Here is a 22,693-nt window from a genome sequence, read left to right on the forward strand (position 1 = left end):
GTCTCCCTCAATTCCCCCGCCCTGTGTCACTCAGTCACGGGGGACAAAACTGTCAATCTTTTTTTTTTTTATATTTTGAATGAGATACATTTTAGTACGATGTCAATGTTCACATTTGCCCCTCTCATTATAACTTTGTTAACTTCCTGATCTAACTTGTAATCAACATGTTCCCTTTTAAGTGACAAACTCACAATATTAACATACCTTACCCTTTTAAATCGGAGTTTATCGGTCAAAAAGAACAAGCTAGGAATCCAAGATGTTGCTCTGGGCTCCAATGAATTAAACAATTTTTAAAATATTCACTTCATGCGCCATCCCCAATTTGATGTTTTCATTTAAATCGTTATACATTTGCTAAAGGCAATGTCTGCCAAGTCTGTTTACACAAATTACGCGACGTGTCAGCCATGTCCAACTTGTGCATGGATTGAATCCCGATGCTGACACACTACTATAGCAATAACAGTTTCCAGAAGCTCAACATTTCCAGCATTTAGAGTAAGGTAAAAATAAATATTCATAATCGTGATACTACATTTTTCATGATGTGCATCAAGTTCTTCCAATCACCCTCGTTGTTGCAAATTCTTTCAACAATTCAGTTGTTCCATTTATTTTTCCCATCGAGAAATTTACATGAAAGGAGAAAAGCGACGCTTGGTGTCGTCACTGTAATCTGTCAGCAGAGTTTTTCAATCCCATGAGCCTCATGAGCATGATGGGAAAAATGGCTCACTATTTGAGAAGCAATCAAGGTGTCACCAGAATGGAAAATCACAGACGCTGATATCTTCGCACAAGAACAGACTTTCTATGGAGGGATTGTTGTTGGAGTAACAAAGAACAAAAGATAGAGAGACATATCAGAGAAATGAATACAAAAAGCAATTGAAAAGTCATGTTTTTTTTTTAATTGTTAGACATAATACAGCTAATTAAATGTTTTCAATTACGCTCCTAACACTTATCCCTTTTGCAATCAGATCTAATTTCTTCCTAAGAGCCTCCTGCTGGGAATCTGCAAGAAGTATAGAGGTGAAAATGAAAAACTAAAAATCCCTCTTGAATCTCTGCTTTGAAATGTCTTTGTTTGGTTTTGTGGTGGTGATGCTTGGTTAAATAAGATCGGGTTCTTTGTAACCCATCACATTCTCTGATCAAATGGATGCAAAAGTATTCAGAATGCGACTCATTGGGATCATCCTCTTAACTAATTTGATCCAAATAAAACTAAGGTCTTACAAAACATCAATATTGGCTAAAATAAATAAATTACATGGGACTTTTGAGGCTCATCTTCTCCCTGACTTTAATGAGCATCATAAGTATAAACGCCATTCATTCTTTTTAGGTATTACATCATTAAATATATGGTATATCATTTTTTTTTGGTAGATGACAATGTTTCTTTTGAAACTGTTTGTGATCTTTAAATCGCAACTTACCCTTCCATTGCCTTGGTTCATTAATTATATGATGTTTTATCTTTTTCCTTGATTTAGAAGTTAAATATTAAGTCTACAAATTAATAACTCCTTTTATTTTCATTTGAGACCTCAGTGTCTGACACAGACATGTAGAACACAAATCTTACATATAGGAAAGTACTGAAATCAATGAAGTCGCTATGAAAAGCAATATGAAAAAAGTTATTTCCTGGAATAGATTAAAAAGTGCTACTACATAAGTCATTTTAAAAACAGATTTTCTATGATACTATATTTGTATCTTCCTGATAGGATTTGCAAATATATTATACTGTTATTGTATTTGCAAGTATTTAATAGTAATCAAGCCACTAGATTTCTTTAAAAAAAAACAACAGAAAAATATATATATATATTTTGTTTTAACATCATTAATAAATAAATAAAATATCAGAAGAGAGACGATTACATTTTTCTTCTATGTTTAATTGACTGTTTTAGTTGCTTGTTTTCTCCTTGGTCCAAACACCTGCTGTGTGTAAAGGCACGGAGGTAGACGTTTGTTAATTGAGGGGGGGGGGGCTGTGCAAAAGGTTATGGAGAGACCTCTATTAATTGCACAGCAGTGGCTGTTTTCATGTTTTCGTTTTAATAGCATTTTTGCTTACGGTCAATGGTAATGTGTTCGGAAAGTGCTCTCCCAAATGTGAAAGTTGGCAAGTAATTATTTTTATTAATAGATGTTGACTTTGATCTAAAAATGTTCCCACCCTTCCTTCACATCCGGAACAAAATGAGAAGAAAATGATTGAGGTTTCACCTAAGATGAAATACTTTGCCCTCATGAGTGAATGTCATTTTCGATCGTTCCTTATTTGCTCATCGAAGTGTCTTAGTCATGTTTGGATTTTGAATTGTGACATGATTCCAGGTTTATGTCCTCTTAATAATGTAACACTTTTAGTATTTTTAAATAGAGAAAGGTTAATTTTCTCTTTTAAACAATATCACAGTCCATAGGCCAGCTAGCTTTAAGTGAGTAGATGCACTTCAGTGAGAGAGAACCTTGTGAGCAGTTTCTAGAGGTAGGTTTCTTAGTTTAAACTCCTTACTGGCTACATTATAGGAAAGTCCAGCAAAGCAAATTGTAAAACCAAATGGGTTTATGTGGCATTTACTTTGTGCATGCCAGTAAGTTGCTGTTGCTAATGGACTGCCTTTAAATCATGCATGCGTTTAATGACTACATGAACTTTAGTGATTCTAAAAAGCTGCATATATTTGATGAACACACAGCAAAAATTGTCACTTATGGTCATCATAGATGAATGGATGGATGGTTAGGTAGAGGGGTAGTGAGGCAGGTAGTCATCTAAATAGCTTGATAGTAGGATATACTAGTAGATGAATTAATGGATGGGTGGATAGATTATGAATGGGTGGGAAAGTTGATAGGTAGGCATTGGTAGTCTTGTATTTGGTAGAAGGTAGGCAGGTGGATGGATGGATGGATGGATGGATGGATGGATGGATGGATGGATGGATGGATGGATGGATGGATGGATGGATGGATGGATGGATGGATGGATGGATGGATGGATGGATGGATGGATGGATGGATGGATGGATGGATGGATGGATGGATGGATGGATGGATGGATAGTGGGGTGGATGGATGGATGGATGGATGGATGGATGGATGGATGGATGGATGGATGGATGGATGGATACGTATGTAGGTAGGTAGACTTGCTTTCAAGGCAGTCAATCTTTAAAGCAGATTAGTACAGCAAGTAGAACAAATAAACCCAGTCAAGTAAACCAAAGTTTAGTTAAGTAGAAAGTGAGCCTGTAAGTAGGAGGCTGATTTTTATCTCTCCACTTCTTGTAATTACAAGTACCTCAATCACCTTAGCTCACCCTCTGTTCCGCAAAGATCCAGAGAACTTAATCATGTACAAATTATACTTATTTTTCACAAAAAGTCCTTGCTGAGAAAACAGCAGCAAAAGGGTCAAGGCAAAACAAAAGTTTCATCTGCAAATCTATATCAACTTGTTGTTTGTGCATTGCCTTTCCTGATTCTCTCTAGTGCAATCTGTAAAAAAGAGGGATGATGTCGCTGTAATGGACCAAGGGGAAAATATTGGCGTTTGTTTATAGTGGTGTTTGATAGATCTACAGGGAGTGCTCAATTATTGCTGCCGGTGTAAAGAGTGACCTTGGAAAGTCATTTGTTTGTCTGCTGTTAACCACAAATTAAATTCTGCCCTGCGAAGATTAAACCAAATCAAGTCCCTGTTTATTGTTTTGGGTGAACGTTGGCTTGTGTATATGGTCTTTACTCTGAAGGAGGTGCGGCACAATTCATAAATATAAAAATAAATGCTGCATATCTGCTCTTTGGGGAAGTAGAAGAAGAGGGGACATCCTTGGAATTGTTACAAAACCACATGTAAGAGTCAATGTTAAAATCAACAATAGCACACAAGAGGTTTACAATCTTTTCCTTTTAAACGTTTATTGCTTGATCATCTTTATACATATGCGCTACAATGTTGAAAATCTTTTTTTCCTGATGCTTTGAAGCACATACAGAAGATTGTAGAGTTTAAATTCCATTCGTTGATACCCAGTTGGGCCTATACAATCATACATTTCTCAGTTCTGTGTGGCATAGATTCAACATACATTGTTTGAAACATTCCTTGGAGGATTTGTTCCACGTTTACATGATAGCTACATACAATTTTCAGAGATCAAACTGAACATCCATGATGTTCAATATCATCCCAATGGTGCTTTTTTGGATTGAGATCTGAAGACTCGGATGTATTTAAGTAAAGAGAACAAATTGTTATGCTCCAGAAAACTGCTGTGTTACATGATGTATTTTCCTTCTGAAGATTATATATTGTAGGCATAAATTGGCAAATGGTCTAACAATTCTATGGAAGCCTTTTAGCTTTGGGGGCTCTTTATCTTCTTGATAGAGTGTGATGATGCTTTTTTTTTGTATTTTGATTAGCTTAGTTTTAAGTTATATAAGCTACTTTTTTATTTCAATCAACTTCAACCAGTCGTTTGATATTGATGGGGCCAGTCAATGGATATATTCTTGTTTTATGGGCTGTTCTCCTTACACTCTAACATGGCTGGCTGTTTTACCAACAACCCTAATCACTAAATAACACTCTACCTTCTACCACTCTTTACCTTCTCTCAATTCTGACTCTTGGTTTGAACCACATTAATTATGTTTTTATAGGTTAGTCTTGGGATCTCAACTTCAGTCAGGAATCTGATACTGTCCCAAGGAGCACTCCTTCTGCATTCTCACATAAAACCGCAATTGCTTGTCAAGGGCAGTCAACTCATGACTGGAGCAAGGCTCATGAGAAGTCGACATCATCTGTCTTCACACGCTGCTGCTCCCTTGATCCTTTTCTCTCCAAATGTAGATCTGGCAGCCTTAACTGCAGACTATGGACCTTGAGATGCCCTCGAACTCTTGTAACAGTTTTAACTGGCTCTTAGTTCAGCCCTGAATGATTTAGACTGATGTGCCCACGGGTATGAATTAGCCCTAGACCATTTAATGAATGACCTTTAGCTCAGAAAGTGTTTTATTTGGAGAATTGCTTTCCTCAGCCTTAAATGACAGAAGACACGCTTGATACACCGAGAGAATTCAAGATTGTTGAAAAGTTTATACACCCTTTTTATCTATAGAGAGGCGTCAGAGGCATGTGTCTAATTTCAACATATGTATGTGACTATATGAGAGAGTAAAACAGGTCTTCCGATTGATTGAAGGTGTGAACAGAGAAAGAGAAGCCCAAGATGTATCCAGCACTGCCCTGAGATTCCTACAAAGTATACAGTGAAGTGCTACGGGCTAAATGTGTCCATTTTGTTGTGTGGCCTTTCGCACTTGTGAATACTTTTTTCCTTAGCCACTGACATAACACTTCCGGCTTTGGAATGCCAAGGGGCTTTGGTTCTTGTGCTGACACAGAAGACATCTATCTGTGGAGGACTTTGGCGTCGACGTAAAGCTCATGACTGGTCAAGTATGTGGATTAAATTTAGAGTTTTCAGCTGTCTAGTTTTCTATAATCGTAGGGTTCACTACAAGAAAATGTTGTTTTCAAAAAAAGTCATAATAAGAGATCCAAAAGTATTTAAAAAGTGCTTGAGGGGTCTATGATACATACAATAGAAGTTCATTGCAGAGTGTAATGTAGTATTTAGCTAATTATATCATCGCAGTGTGACATTAGTGATTTAGAGTTTAGCCCCGAGCTGGGATCAGTTTCATCACCAACTGTATTCCCACTAAGTTAAAACACCCTGAAGGTAAGCGGTATTGCAGGAAGCTTCAGCAACTAACTTGAACTGTGATGAGAAAAATGGATGTGAACTGGGAAAAGAGAGGTTTTTTTTTGTTATTCTCAAAAGTAAGTTAACTTGAATTTAGGGTTGCTATTTCAGGTTCTTTGAGGGCATGGAGTGAGTTTAACTGAGGAAGAATAAAAAAGTCAGTAGATTTAACAAGGCTTTGAGATGGGGTCAAAAGTCTCCTAATGAATTATTCATGAGAGCGAATGAAGAAGAACAGACAGTTGGGCGCTGCAATATTAGAAAGCTGATGTGTGGACCACAACGAGGATCTGCAATGTTTTATTTTCTGTGGCATCTTGACTCAAGTCCAGTTCTCATAGGCCTGTGGGACTTAAACTGCCCTAAAGGTCGTTCCTTATTACCTTGTTCTTAACTTCTCGCTTGTTTTTGTTATTGCCTCGGAAGTCGTTGTCTGAAAGATTTAATAACTCATGTTCAGGTCCAGTGTTGTCTGTGTGGGGACTGCAGGGTCGTGGCCAAGCTCTGGTTTTAGTTGTTTCAAGTATATTTGAAGGTCAAATTTGCTGTTGTTTGTGAGTAAGAAACATAGATGACATTTTGAGCTAGGCTGATATTTTTATTAAGAAAAAAGAAAACTAGAAAGAAAACGACCCTTGCAAATGGCCAGCCAAACCAAATGTTACAAAAAATATTTACTATGTATCATTTACGTATACATACTGTCAATAATACATTATTGATAATATGTATACAGTTTTTACTATGAAGTAAAGAATACCATATCCAGTAGGATACTGTTTCACGAAGCCTCATCAACCCATCACCTGTAAAAATCTGTCGGAACCAGGGCGATGGCTCCCACTGGTATAAATGTGTTCCTGTGTAGTTCCCGGATTATTTTATTGTGCAACGTCTTCTGTATTTTTGATTCAATTAATCCTCTTGCGGCCCAGCAAAATCCATGCAAATCAAATACCACTTGAGATCACCATTCATGCTATATAGAAATAAAATAAATAAGAAGTAAATCAACACCAGCAAACACCAAAAAAAATAATAAATACATTAAAAAAAAATCTGAACCTGTACGTTAAAAGGTACATGGTTCTCCCTATATCTTGTTTTGATATAATTTAACCACATGAACGGTTGGGTGTGCGGTTGACAAATCAGCATATTGACAGGAGAGTATTTGAAGTGTTGAATCCCTATCCTATTGGTGGTCTGAGCCCACTAGATGGCAGTCACTGCACTATTTTCCTTTGTTATAAGCAACTGTTCTAATGAAGCCTCGGATTATTTTCAAACAGATGGCGCCACCTACTGACATAAATAACAAGAAACTGTTCTGTGAAGCTTCATCAGCCTATCAATACTACTTCAATTATAAATGTAATAAAATTACTGTATGAGGACCAGTAATAATAGCAATATAACAGCATAAAAAAAATATGAAAGATAAAGAAATTATAAAGCAAGATGGTAGTTCTGAAAGCAGGCTGTCGTCCACACGCAAGAGCTGTAGATCATTGATTTTCATTTTAATTTTGTTATTGTTTCTTTAGAAACTGCATGTATCAAATTGACAATTGTTATGATCTCTGGTCTTGTCTGTTGTAATAGTGGAATCAACTGAGAATATTTTTTCTCTACTTTATTCTATGCCATTCATTAATTAAAGTATCGTTAACAAGCCTTGATCATGAGACAAAAAAAGATACAGAGTGAATCCTGGCTCTATGGCAACTAACTATAACTGACTTTAATTACACTGAATTTCAACTAGACTTAAAAGGGTATTGATGTCACTGAAACTGAAAAACTTAATAAAAGAAAGATAAAACGACAAAGACTTTACTAAAAATGTTGAAAATGGTAGAATATAATTATATAGAATATAATAATATTTATATATAATTGTGCAAATAAAAAACACAACTTGAATGTATTTTTAAGGTTGTATTAAATATTGGGAATATAGAGTATTTTAGTGGGAACATTATTCAGGAGCAAAAACATAGGGTTAACGTTTTAGGGTCATTTGAATTGGAGGACTTTTCATCCCCTGTACTGGAACATCCTGGACCTGTTCATGTATGTCACTGATTGGAATTATTGATTATATGGATCAGGTCACCTCACAAACAGAGATGATGATGAGTATTCAGCTGGCTATGCGATAATTCACACAGGCCGTATTAATGCGGAAAGATTTAGCTTTAAAGTCACATTGACCCTGATCTGATCTTACGGTCACCAGCTGCATACTGAGTAGAACTTTGATTGATATTCTTAGAAAGACGCAATTAACATGAAGGTTCTTTCACCAACTAACCTCATCGCTAACCAATATCTGGAAACATTCAAAGGTGAGGATCTGGTCATCATTTTTGTAAAAGGTAATTAGAAAAGCATTTGATCCTGATGTTGATTAATTCAACTCTGACACAGAGAATTACTGCACACATTAATTTTCAGGTTTAGAATGCACCACAGGATAAGTGACGTTACGTGGAGCATAGAATACAGAAAGAAATATAGTAATGTAACCTTCAACTATTTCGGTATAAATGACATGATTGACTAAAAAAATATATTTAAGTCACATGTTCTCTTGCAGGCTTATATTCTTACTTTTCTTTTGGTTAAGTATGGTATCAACACCACCTCCACACACCCACGCTAACAACTCTCCTCACCTTGCTTTGACCGAAAATACATTTCTCTGGACATTTATCAGAACTCAAATTGAAGAGTTGTGGGCCGAGGAAATTGAAACCGATTTTGCTCTGCACCCTCATGACAATGCCGAGGAGAGATCTAATACGGTCAGATAGATCGAGAGGATGCAGTCAGTGCTCGAAAGGGAATTGGAGATGGTCGCAACAATTTTTAAGAGACTTCGATTACCGTCCATTGTGGAGGCACCGAACTGTTGCTCACCATTTGGCCCTGTCGTCTAACTTTTTATTCCAAATGTTGTTGTGATAATAAAAGATTATGTCACATAAATATTTTTCTAAATGGTCTATGATTTTCCGATTAGTCTTGGATTAGTAAAGTGAATTCAATTACATAAAAAAAAGGCCCAAAACTCAGGCACAATAAGATGACCTTGAATTCATGTTCAAATTATATTATTTTTATCGTTTCCTTTGTGTATTTTCCATGGAATACTACCTGATGTCTTCCTAAAATACTACAATTATTATTTCCGTTAGAATTTTATTCATCCATTTTCACTTTATTGGTTTATCATTCGGCAGTCTTAATATTCAGTGGTCAGTGTAAGACAAGATAATAGGGAAGAAACCACTGCCTTTCCTTTTGTTTTAGTATTGTTTAATTTACGTCTTGACCATGATGTTTTGCCATCTGTACCAAAAAACAATCATTCCTTTTTTATCATACTCGAAGATTCAAAACGCTGATTTATAATGGAGCAATCTTTGACCTTTATATTTCAGCTCAGTGGACATTTAATAACTGTAATTTACAATTCATTTTCAAAGCAGTAAATTAACTGCCCTTTCTCCGAAAACCACCAAAGTCGACCGGTCATGGTCTAATTCTTCCTTTCTGTGGGTTGGAGTTTAGTTTGGTGTCTTCAAATGAATTATCACCTTCAGACACTAAACTCTGCCTTTTCATTGCCCGACATTGCGTGGCTCCATAACATTAATAATCACATGGTCTCCTTAATTACAAAAGGATGTATAATTAAGGTGGAAAATAAAAAATAAAACACCATGACCAGAAGAGTAGTAAATATGGTTCAGCAATTCGAGTTCTGGAAAGAGCTTTTTTTTAAAACCATTTATTTTCAAAGCAAATTGTTTCAGAAAGGAAATTTACTCTGACACCCATAAAAAGTGTCACAATTGTAAGGTGTGATCAGGAAATATCACATTTAGTCGGTGTTATAAAAAAGTATCATCCTGCAGGTGTGATTGAACAAACTATGTTATATATAGTTTTTTTATAAAGAATTCCTGTTTCATGAATTTTCCAATGATGGGTTTTGAAAGGCTTTAAATTACAAGTACTGCAACATTACGTTGAATTAGTTCCTAACACACTGGTTGATTGTTTAGATTAAAAATTACAAGACATAAAAAATACAAACAAGCCAACCACCTATCCTCACTATAACATTAGGCACTGTAAAACATATTGACATCACAAGGTGTATTTGTGATGCCAATATAACTTATTTATCTCATTACTTGTATATTTGTTGCTTGTTTTAGTTAATAGTTTGAAGAGTTACATCAACACAAGAAAGAAAATAAAAAATTCAAGAATCAAACTGACTCTTTTTTTTAAATTTTGCAACACTTTTCTCTTACTAAACTTAAATGGAAAATATGCAAATTCTAAATATAGCCAGAAAGACGATAGTATTTACAACCACAAATTTGTTTGCTCAAGCAAATTTTCTGAAAAGTGCTAATTTTATCTTTTTAAAAGATTTTAAATTATATGTAAACAGGCCAGTTTGCTTATTAAGTATAGCAAACATCACAACAAAAAAGCTATTTCATCGTTAAAAGTCACACACATTTATGTATTCCCTGGTTAAAAACTTCTTTTTTTTTTGCACAGACCTATAATCTAAAAATACGGTCTCAGCTCCATTTTTCCAGAATGGAACATAATTCTAATGGGTATTCATGTCAGTAACATAACTCAACAACTAAGATCTGTTTTTTTTTTTCTTTTCCCTCACAGGTTTACAGGTCCCAACCTTCCGTCTCCCATCATCAGCAGCAAGAACTGGCTTCGACTGCACTTCATATCCGATGGCAACCACAAGTTGAAAGGTTTTAGTGCCCATTATCAAGGTAAGCCATTCATATATTGCCCTGCAGTACACTATAGTAGTAAACTATTGACTTAAAAAAGCATTAAAGGAAAAGTCTGTTTTCATAGTCATACTGATTTCTTATAAGATAAATGTCTGTATGAATTAAGGCAATATGTTTTTTTTTATATATATATATATATAGTTTAAAATGGCATATTGGGAAAAAAAGGAAAACAAATACAAACATCAATGCATCCCAATTATTTCAATTATACATTGGGTGAGTACTTAAAAAGGATGATCTGGGTAAAGGATTACTTTCAGGTGATCTCCAAGGATCCCCATCATCAGGACTGCTGAGTGGGATAAGAGGTTCAATCATAGATAAATATGTTTTCCGTGATACTGGGAAGAATCCCACACATAAGACTTTAATGAGATTAAAACAGACATCCACCCCCCTGCCGTGGATCGTCATGAACATTCCCATGGTACCACTACAAAGTGATTAAACACCATCAGCTCCTAATGGATTGTTGAGTCAGTTCGGGTTGTGAGTCACCGTGTTATTATTTGGTGAAAAATCGGGTTGTGAAAAACAAATGAGGGATGGCAGAAAGCTCAAAGTATTATTGCGATCAAGCAACTGTTGGGAATCAGCGAGGGGCTGTGAGCAGTAGTTCATGTCAGTCTGAACAAGAAAGCGTTTAACAAGCATCAAAGGTTTTTCGAAGTCCTAGCAAACATGGTTTTGTTTTTGGTTAATTGTAATGAGCATGAAAGAAACAAGGCTTCAAGTTGTTTGAAATAGGGATACACAAAAATAAAAACATTGCCCAATACTGAAAATGCGGTAATTAGGGCCAAACACAAAAACAAAAACACCAATATAAATTATTATGCAAATCTTGGTACCAACTATTCAAGTGGATGTGATTTTGTGTAATTGTTATTATTATTTCACAATCCCTTAGGTTTGAGGACATTTAAGCACTATAATGAAAATGCCTACCATAGAATAATAAACTTAAAATAGTGGCTTGTACGAGGCAAAGTCAAGAATTACCAGATGCAACTGAGTTAGAGCTGATCTGGTCTGAAGAACAACTGGTGTTTAAATGTGGCTCGGCTGATTGGCTTACCAACTGCTGTGGGTCTCGACAAAACCATCACAGGAACCGCACCCCGTCAACAGACAAAGCTGAGAGAAAATTATTCCGGAAGAGCATGACAATGACTTACATAATGGTAGTAGATCACCGTCTGAGACGTCGCAGAAATGTTAGGTGCGGCTGCTGCGACAGATCAGTCGCGGCGTCTCAAGATAAAAACTGCTTGCGCTCTCACCAGCATGACGTCTCCGAGACCTGATAAAGACTTTAAAAACGTATCAAAGAAGTCTCAGAAAATAATTACCGTGCTTGATTTCCCTGCAACTCCATGGGGACTGAACTTTTGTTGAGGAGGCATCACAGAGAAGTCGCAGAGGCCAGGCTCTAGTTGCCGCCAGGTTGCCAATGAGATAGGCCCTTAACAGATGTTTCAGAGGAGCTGATCTCTTTAGTTAGCTGCTCAAAGTGAACTTACGGAGAAGACGTTTTGTGACCCACTTTTGTGATAGGAATATGTGTGTGTAGCCTCGACTCGTTTTACAAAGCACCATTTGTTGACCATACCAAGGGGAGTGCACACTGGCCCAAGATTTTCCTTACGTATCTTGTTTTAGACGTAGTATTTCCTTGTTAAATGCTCTTTCGGCCAAACAAAGTCGATAATCTTGCAAAATCTTTCTTGCGGAATAGAGAATCTATAGATTCTAAAAGGTTTAAGACAGCATATGTAGTATACATTGTGTCCTCACAAGTAAATGTATAGAATTATTGTTTTACATTCTGTTTTTTTTTTCAGTAAAAAAGATGACAGAGCTGAAGTCACGAGGGGTGAAGATGATGCCGAGTAAAGACAACCATCACAAGATATCCGTGTGTAAGTTACCAACAATGATAGTTGAACATGATTAGTTGTAGTTGAAATTAGAAATAAGCTTTACTAGGTAACAATAATAGTTTGGTCTAAAAACAATCATGGTATAAACCTTTAATATATGCTGTATTACGGTGTCAGTGTTGGTGAAGCTTTATCTTCAGAGTCTGTTAGCCCTTTAAAAACGTTAAACGTAAACGGTAAAAATGAGGTTTTATGAAGCTTAATGACGATATTTTAAGCGGCTTCATCTTAAAAGATTATATTATGATGTAGCATTTATACAATTGTCACATTTTTTTTTTTTATGTTCTGTTACAATAGTGATAAATATCGTTTTTTAAGCATTTCTCTAGAACTGTACTTGTTTGTTAGTCTTCCTCTGGGTGCAACCAAATCCATATTTACAATATATGTTAATATAAGTATTGTTTTTGAAGTCACTTAAAGGGTAAGATTTGTGCAACATCAGTATTGCTAATCAGACAATCACCAAACATAACTGCTCTAAAATTCTGTGGACAAATTTAGATAAAATAAACCATACATATTTGCCATTGAGCCTCAGAAATCATAATATTGAGGCTGATCCAGGTACAGAATAGCTACTAAAACTAAGCGGCAGAATAATCTCTTATTACGGGTATTTGTTGAGCCAGTACTAATGACATCATCAAAAGAAATACAAATGAAATGACCAAACTGGCTGGTTAAAAAGAACCAGATTTGCCTCAAAGCTTAACTACACTTGTAATTGCAGTTATATTGCATCACTATTGGAAACAATGTGGAAATGGCTCATAACACCTTTTTGTAGATTCCCACTGAGCAGAATTTTACAGTCATGGATGAAAAAAGCCAAGCTGTTCCAACAGCTCAACGTGTGTCATCATCCCATTTCTTCTACCTTGCCATTGCTTTTCAATAATTGATTTGTAGCTTCTTTTTTTTAGCTTTCTGTTGCATTTAAAGGGACCTGTTTTAATGTACCTGTTAAAATGTTTTTAGTTCATGTCTTATTGCATCAAACTCTATCACTTAGGTTTTTAAATCATTAACATACAGTATATGGTAGCTCAACATTTCTAAATGTTAAAACCTTAAGGGGCTACAGGGGTATTTTATGAATTCATCACAAATGACCCTGTGTAAAGGTTGATCAGATTCAGCTATGTTCACCTTTACCCCTCTCGGTTCTGATTCTGACCTATGCTGACACTATATTTTTTTAATGCATTTAATGCCTTTCTAAATGGGAATTCTTATTTATATAGGCATGGTGCTGCATTATTTGTTCATGCTATTGATTGCAGTTGTGAACCTCAAATACTGTATATATATATATATATATATATATATATATATATATATATATATATTTATATTCTAAACATATTATACAAATATAAATTAGTATTTCTTATGAGTGCAACAGCTATCTCTAATTAATATAGCTCATATATACCAATTAAAGAAGACAAACTGTACACACAGAAGCAATTTGAGCATAAATTAAATAATACTGTCAATAAATTAAATTACATACAATAATAATTATACAACCACAGATCAAAAAGCACGTAATGTGTCATATTTTCATATGACCCAAGGCGACAGTCTTTTTAATAAATTCGACCCAATGGCAAAATTTCAAAAATGTGTCCACAATGGTAAAAAAAAGAAAAGTAGGAACTCACACATTGTTATGAATCATGCTGTCCTTGTGTATTAAGTGTCACAGATGGGAGTTGCTCAAGGTCACAACATGTGTCCGGACCCCGGGATCCCAGATCGGGGAAAAAGAAAAGGCTCCGACTTCAGGTAAGACAGAATCAATTGATTTGTTAATTGTCAGATGGGTTTACGATGTAGATGATATTGATGAATGTGTGTATTATTTCCACTGCAGACGAGGCGCCACGGTGCATTTCTCCTGCGACGAGGGTTATGAACTACAGGGCTTGAAGAGCATCACTTGTCTCCGGGTGACAGACAGCTATGTCGGCTGGAGCGATGAGCGGCCAATCTGCAGAGGTGAGGATTGACGTTCCAAGCAGCTAAATATCCACTCACGAAAGGCAATAATGTATTTGCCTGGGTTATTGCTGTCGATCAATGTCTGGTTTGTTCAAACGCCTTTTACGTTTCTTGACATTTCATATGTTGATCCGTTCACAAAAAATGAGGTTATTATCTCCTCAAGGCTGTCCTTATACGACGGTATTTCCCTACAATAAATCCACCTTTGAAGTAAATGTACTGGTCCTATTTTATAATTCCGCTATCTACTGCAACCATGCTTGATGCCAGGCAAGTACTCGCTAGAAATTTCAATGGGAAAACAACAAATAGCACATTAATATTACTACTACTACTACCACAATTACTAACACTACTGCGGCTGCTACTACTACGACTGTTAGGATTACTATTACTATTACAAGTATCACTATTACTGCTACTTATATTTCAACTAATACTACTATTATTTCATACAGATTGGTACTATTATTACTTGTAATATTACTATTGCAATTACTATTATAACTACTACTAACAGTGCTATTTCTAAAATTATTACTATAACTACTTTTACTATTACTTATATTACTACTATTACTACGACTTCTACTACTACTTCTACTACTAATTATACTAATTCTACTCATTATTTTTTCTTTTCACCCTTGTGTTATCTCTGGGTCAAGGTCAACGACCTCCCTGGTTTCCAGAAATACATATGCAATTAGATACTATTCACATATTCTGACTTTCTATTCATCCGGTTTTTAGTTGTATTAAACATTATTGATTGAAATAAAACACACATTTTATCATTGATAATACACTTGACAAAAAAAAAAAAAAGTATTACGCAACCACATACATTCTATTAATTATTAACAATGTATAAACGTGAGTAATTGTGAATGAGAACTCATTGTGAGTAATTGGAAAATGATTAGTCTTAAATTATTAGAATTAGTCATCATTTTTTGAAGAGTGCAATCATCTCCCTTGAGTGAAAAAAATAAATGTACTCATCTATTTATTTTCTCTAGTGTGCTACTGTATTGTAAGTATTTTAAATATATCTAAGCTAAGTAAGTAAATAAGTAATTTATATAAGTAGAGCGCTTTTCCAGACCAGGGTCACAAAGCACTTAAACGGTCAATTGTTTAATTAATTTCCAACAGTTCTCCTATATTTTATTCATTAAATTTTTCATAAAAAAAGCAAAGTACGAAATTGTCAATGTTATGTAGCTTAGCTTTAGAACATCAAATACACTCACACTTAATTGTATCCCTATGAGCGCATGTTAATTATATAGAACAATCAAATTTTAATCTGTTTTTTATTGACATTTTGTGATGATTTTTTTGCAGCCCCGATGTGTGGAGGTCAGCTGAAAGGACCTAATGGTGTTATCACGTCGCCAAACTATCCAGTTCAGTACGACAATAATGCCAACTGTACTTGGGTCATTACATCCACTGAAATATCAAAGGTAAGAATGAGCCAAAGATGATTCAATGTGTGCTTTCTAGAAAGTATCAGTCACTGAAATATCAAAGGTAAGAATGAGCCAAAGATGATTCAATGTGTGCTTTCTAGAAAGTATCAGTTGGAGCAAAAAATAGAAGAAAAATATTATATGAACTTCATACACGTGTGTTTTTAAGAAAAACGGTAAGATGGCCCTCAGAGTACTTTTAGAGGCTTTTACCATATTCTCTCAACCTATTATAACTTCGTCTTGCAACAATCCCATAGAATTTGTTCCTTTTGTGCTACTACACCGACAGAAAAGTTCACTTTTGTAAAGTGAACGGAGGGTAGAAGAGAATAGTCCCAATCCTGCTCTTTAGTTTGCAAGCACTCACACATTTTGGGGCACCCTTGGGTATATCAGACAGGCAGCCGGCTGAAACGGGCAACAGGTCCGATGCTGTCTCCTGCTCTGTCTCTGGTCCAGATGAAGATGGAGCGAGGCTGTTGTGTCTGTTTAGAAAAGTAATGACCTTCTATTTCTGCCGTCCTCATCGGCCTGTTGGGAGGAGACATTAGGTCAGGCATGAGAGTGTCGCACCGCAGCGAAATAGAGATGGGTGGGATGTGACAACACTTTTTTGGTCACCCTTAACTCGATGAAACTAAGAATATACTATTCCAAATTTCACCATCAGGTGTTTTGCTGACCAACGTTAGCTAAAAACACTGAGGTTAAAACAAGCCAATTGGCTTTTCTTCTTTGCTGAAACTCATGAGGATCTTAACTATTTTGGGTGAGCCTTGATCTAATATTCCATTGAAACAAAATACCACTTATTCACTCCTATCGTGGTTATACATTACAGAGCAAAATTTGCATTTAAATGACTTTTTTTTTTCTTAATCTAGGCTTACTCTCTGCCTTAATGAACAACACAAATTAGGAGTCACACAAGTCAAAGTCTTACACTTTGCTCTGAATGATTTACAACGTTCCGTTAAATAGATTTTGGGTTTTCTACTTATTTAGTATTGAAGTCAATTTGGCCATATTTCACTTAAGCATTGGGACTAGATCTTTTGATCTGAAAGAGTTGATAAAGTTTCATGAAACAGCTCAGCTATCATTTAATGTTACAGAGTCAGCATTTTCAGATCTATGCCGGCACTTTTGTCAAAAATATTGTGAGATGTTATTGAATTTAGAGCAGATATTGCCATGTAACGCTGTTTGGAAACTGAGCATTGGACACTGTATTGTTAAACCTTGAAACCTGTTTCATATAACACTCTCAACTCATCCCTAATGACCCGTGATTTTTGAAGGAATACCCAATGATAAAATGAATTAAACCTGTATTTAGCTGACACAAATTGCCCTTGTTTTAATGGCATTATCCATCATTTAACTCACTTTTATGTATCTTCTACTTCGTTTTTCAAGTGCTGCTCTTTTCTTTAGTACTGTTTGTTGATCGTATTGTAGTTAACAGATGTTTCTGTGCTTTTTCATCTGAAAACTTGAAATAGTTTATTTCTTGTTCTACCTAAAAATGTCCACAATGAAGGTAAATGGAGAAGAGAAGGGAGGATGTACATAATAACGGCTGAATTGTTGTGGCAACCCCTAAAAAAAACAACCTCTTATTCGTATTGGAAGAAAAAAAAGTTGACTGAATAAATAACAATGCGATAAATAATGAATCTGACCAGAAGAAATTGCCATCAAATTCCAGGTGATCAAGCTCACATTTGAGGATTTCGAGTTGGAGAGAGGCTATGACACATTGACGGTGGGAGACGGAGATTTGGTCGGTGACCAGAAGACAATTTTCCATGTGTGAGTGACTATTTCATTTTGGACTTTTCCAATCAATGTTCCATCTTCATTTCCCTACATGTTTCTTCTGTCACCTCAGCCTTCACCTCTTCTATTCCTTGAACACATCGCTGCACTTTTTTTTTTTTTTCCAATTCGCCTTCTAGCCTGCAGATGTTAATTTCATCACCATCTGATGCAATAATGCATGAAAAGATGTTACGCCTCATTGTCAGTTCATTGCAATACAAAAATATCACGAAACAAGATCAGAGCCATGTGTACAAAAACAAATGCCTACTGTGTCGCAGTGTAAAGAGGGAGTGACAAGGCTTATATTTACTTAAAATGAAATCAATTTGGGTGATTGGATAACTGGGTGTATACAAAGAAGTCTGTCCTTTTATCTGTTTGAATTCCTTGGTAGCAAAACCCTAAAGCAGCATTAACGTTTAGTGAAAAGCAAACACCAAAAGACAAGGATCTGAAATATGTTTCATCCTTAGGTTGGAATTTTTTCTTAGCTCGGCGCCTCACAAAGTCAACCAGCCATCAATAATCAATGAGGAATGAGTCATTCATTCATCCTCCAAATAGGAAAGAGCAGCCGATCTGCCTTTCAAATGTTAGCCTTGCACTTGAGCATCAACCATCAGAGCACTCACCCCGTTTTATGTGTACTTTTGCAGGCTACTTCTGCCATAATTCATTCTCTACCGCTAAAATTATGAAGCTATAATCACTTTTTTTCTGTCAGTCAAACAGTTTCAATTAGTACATGTACATGTCATGATGAATTGCATGAAAATGTGTGTGGCTTAAAAGCATTTCCACCCATTCCAACCCATTGTTTTTTATTCAGATGATATTTTTACTAATTATTTCAGCCTCTCTGGAACAACCACGCCGGATCTTGTTGTCAGCACAAGTCATCAGATGTGGCTGAATTTCAAAACAGATGACACTAGTGGCTCGTTGGGCTTCAAGGTATCATATGAAGGTAGGTACCATTAATAACTACAGAAGCATTTTAATGACAAGAATATACTTTGAAATGTTGATGATAATTCAATTATATTACCCATGAAGCAAATTATATCCAGTTGTTTTAAACTGTACAACAATTATTAAAAAATAGCAAATCAAAAAATATATAAGAAGTACAGGTGTTGATTAATAGGGGCTGCTGATGCTTCATGAATCACTGTCCATTTTTAGAGCTCAGAAAGTGGTTCCATTAGTTTTTAAATGATGTGAATTTTCACAGAGTCCCATCTTAAAATATCTATACTGCTTTGCGAAAAGTCATCAGCCTTTCAATAGTACTGTATTGGTTAAACAGGAATAACATTCTGAACTCTCTCCCAACGAATTTCCCCAAACATCAACACCTGGGATCGTGTGAAAATAACCCCTCAAGACAATTGTAGTTAATGACCCATTTGAGGTGCTAACAACCCTCGGGAGGTGAATCACCCGAAGGATTTCTACAACACACATTAATCCCAACTCCTCCCAGTAGTTGTTTGTTTTACCCAAAATATATACCTGCTCCTCTCACCGGTTATTTGGAAGTGACTAATCCTCTTTTATTCATAAAAGATTAAACATTAACCATTAATGTGTTCTAAATCTCCTTACAAATAAGTGTTTGAGGAATAACCATGGCCTCGATGAAGGATAATCTCCACAAAGATAGAGGTACAGAGCGATATTGCAATATGCAGGTGATGAGCCAATGAAGATCATTACTTTAGCTGATGGCACCACCTGTGAGTAGATTGGGCACTGTTTAAAGAAGCTTCATCAGCCCATCATTAGAATTAAAAAATAAAAAGTTGACATATCATAAGACTTTGGTGCCATATTTAAACTCTCAATTCTGACATAGTATGCACTGTTTACATTTTCTTAACTTGGCCTGAATTAATGACTAAAACCTTTGCAATCAATTGAAGCAACTCCTCCATTTGAAGGTGAGTTCCATATTAGATCAATGAGTTGTCTTGTGAAGCCCCCAGGAAAGCCATACATCCACACAGTGGTGTTTTCTAAATATGTGTTCAAGAAGACGCTCATCATTAGGGCAGAGTATGGATTTATATCCTGCATCCCCTCTGGTGCGATTTAAAATCATATTAGGGCCTGCCATCTTTTCCTGGATGGATGGTCTTAGCTGCTGTGTATTACCGCAGCTGGATGCCTTTACAGAACGCTTCCGCGTCTCGATACACCATCTGCACCCAGGAAAAGGTAGACAGAAGAGTGCAAAGAGTAAGTGAGAGCATAAATCTTGCAACAAGGAAATTGGCATTTGCAGTGTTAACGGGAAGGGGTGGTAATGGAGGTGTCTGAAAACGCACATGTCAGCTTCTACTCTAAAGAGAGACTGTTGCAATGGATAGAAGGTCGAATGTATAAACACCAAAAAAATAAAAATTAAAGTTGCAGAAAACATAAAACATTGTTGATTTGATTCTTGTCTCCAATTAGTTTTTGGTAATCATTTTGGTCAAATTAATTTTAAGAGGGGCTTCCAGTGAGGGGAAAATACGTTATTAAAGTTATTTGAAGAGAGAGTTGTGAAGTTCGATACAAGCTTTAGGAAGTTTGGGTTGGACTTGGGTCTTTTCAGTGAGGAATTTTGATGTTCCTCCAATTCTTGGTTCCACTCATTGTCCAAAACCAGACACAAAGTATACTGGAAAAAATCATTCACTGATTTAGATTACTGATTTTTTCATAAAATCAAGAACAAGAACAAAGTGCAATAAAAATAACAAAGCGCAAGGGATGACAAAGTGCAACAGAAAAAAAACATAGATCAAAGGAAAGAAAGAAAGAAAGAATATTTATGTATATTTTGAAGTCTTTAAACATCAACAGAGACTACAAATGAAGTGCAGCCTGCAATAATCATGATTTTATTTTTTTATATACCAAGAGCACCACTGGAAAAGGATGCTGCTTGATTAAGCTTAAACAGCCGATAACTCCCTTAGACATGAGACAAAGCTTATGTTGAGCTTATTGTCTGACACTGTCAGGCATATGGAAAATAAAAAAGCAAATTAGTTGTGTTTGTACTGCCACCAGTTAACCACGTGGACAAAAGACTGTGGCCAGGAGAGGAGAGCCTTGTGGAAGAAAATGACAGAAGGAATGAATGTAACTGAACATACATAAAAGACCAGTCATACTTAAAGAGCACTTGGAGACATATTTCCTTGATCTCAGACCACTGACTATTACGTTAATCATTTCATAAACGTTTGGCTTTGAATGACACGTATTGAACATGTCGGTAAAGCTGAAATTCTACGTGCAGCTTACAGATACTACACCATGTTTTGCTCTGCTCTTATGATTGCCATTATTACAGGATGTATTTTCTATCTCCCTGTATGTCAAATAGCTGCAGGATGTTCTCATCATAACAGTCGAGAGCTGGCAGCTAGAACATCCTTGTATAGAAGGATTAGGGAATTATTTATTTTCCATTTCTATAGTATGGCGCAGCAATGGACTTCGCTTGTATGGGTATAGATGTCTATTCAGTTACACATTGCAAAGTAGCTCAGCCACGTTTGCCTTAAAGATAAATCATCCTCAGATTGAATAAGCTTTATTTATAAGCTTATTTACATTTGCACTTGTATAACCTCCACGCATGCTACAATCCACCAACTTGTTGATTTTATTTAGGTTATACTGAATTCAAGCAATTTTATTTGGTTTATATAACAAGTTTATACTTTATAATTCCTACTGTATTATTTATGATAGTGAAGCTGTCAGTAGTCAGTTTTTTTGCAAAGTTTTTTATATTGCAAATTAATTCCTTTATGTTTTGAATTTAACTTCAGGAGTCAAGCAAATACGAACCCGATGCCTTGATGAGGTTACACTTTCCAGAGATCATGATCTGAAATTCACTTCTTCCATCTTGTTTATTTTATAGAAATAGACCAAGGCAGCTGCGGTGACCCTGGAATACCAGCTTATGGTAAACGTGAAGGGACAGGCTTTCGTCATGGGGACCGGCTGTATTTTGAGTGCCTGCCTGCCTTTGAGCTGGTGGGGAAGAAGAACATCACCTGTCAGAAGAACAACCAGTGGTCCGCCAAGAAACCCAGCTGTGTTTGTAAGTTCCTGAATCCCTCTTTTTTCCTACACGAGAAGCATCCATGAGTACAATAATTGACTATAACATCACGCATGAGGGGGATACATATTTATTCATGTGCAAATGAGGCAGCATAAAATATGTTATGATTTTCTTTGTGGTGACACAGACAATAGGAGGGTCTTATTTGCTAATTAACAGAATGAAAGACGAACAACAAGAGAGAGGTGAAAATAAATGCAGTGCTGACCATGCACACACGTCTTTCGAGTGTATTATTGATAATGTAATCATTTAAATACTGCAGTGTAAATGTAATTCAAGTTTCATCTTCAACATGGGCCGCATCATACATCTGCTCCTGTCTTTGTGGAAATTCATATCATGGCAAGAAAGATGATAACTTACCATCGTATATTTGGGTCGATTTACACGTGCATGCCCATTGGACACGCTAAATAAATGAGCTTATGTCTTTTGAAGATGCACATTTGTGTGTGAAAGTGGGTTGGTTGCACTGAAGATGCAATTTGGGTCATGTTCTCGCAATTCACTGTGTAATGGAAGGAGAAAATACATGCCGATTTATTCACAAATTTTCTATTAGTCTTGGGCTCAGTAGGTGGGGCTCTGACTTCATGGTAAATTATCTTTCTTTGTGATT

General features: G+C 36.0%; 1 protein-coding gene across 1 annotated transcript in view; it reads left to right on the forward strand.

The window, feature by feature from the left end:
- csmd2 (CUB and Sushi multiple domains 2) overlaps nt 1-22,693 on the forward strand; it is a 194,854-nt gene that overhangs the window by 87,426 nt on the left and 84,735 nt on the right. The window contains exons 6-13 of the mRNA XM_087787555.1: nt 10,530-10,642; nt 12,514-12,591; nt 14,322-14,409; nt 14,498-14,622; nt 15,979-16,100; nt 17,821-17,924; nt 18,791-18,903; nt 21,865-22,047. Coding sequence (XP_087643681.1) covers nt 10,530-10,642; nt 12,514-12,591; nt 14,322-14,409; nt 14,498-14,622; nt 15,979-16,100; nt 17,821-17,924; nt 18,791-18,903; nt 21,865-22,047 — 926 coding nt within the window. The remainder of the gene's footprint in view (nt 1-10,529; nt 10,643-12,513; nt 12,592-14,321; nt 14,410-14,497; nt 14,623-15,978; nt 16,101-17,820; nt 17,925-18,790; nt 18,904-21,864; nt 22,048-22,693) is intronic.

The sequence above is a fragment of the Callionymus lyra genome, chromosome 3 (assembly GCF_982586985.1).
Source record: "Callionymus lyra chromosome 3, fCalLyr1.hap1.1, whole genome shotgun sequence".
In the NCBI taxonomy this organism is placed as follows: domain Eukaryota; kingdom Metazoa; phylum Chordata; class Actinopteri; order Syngnathiformes; family Callionymidae; genus Callionymus; species Callionymus lyra.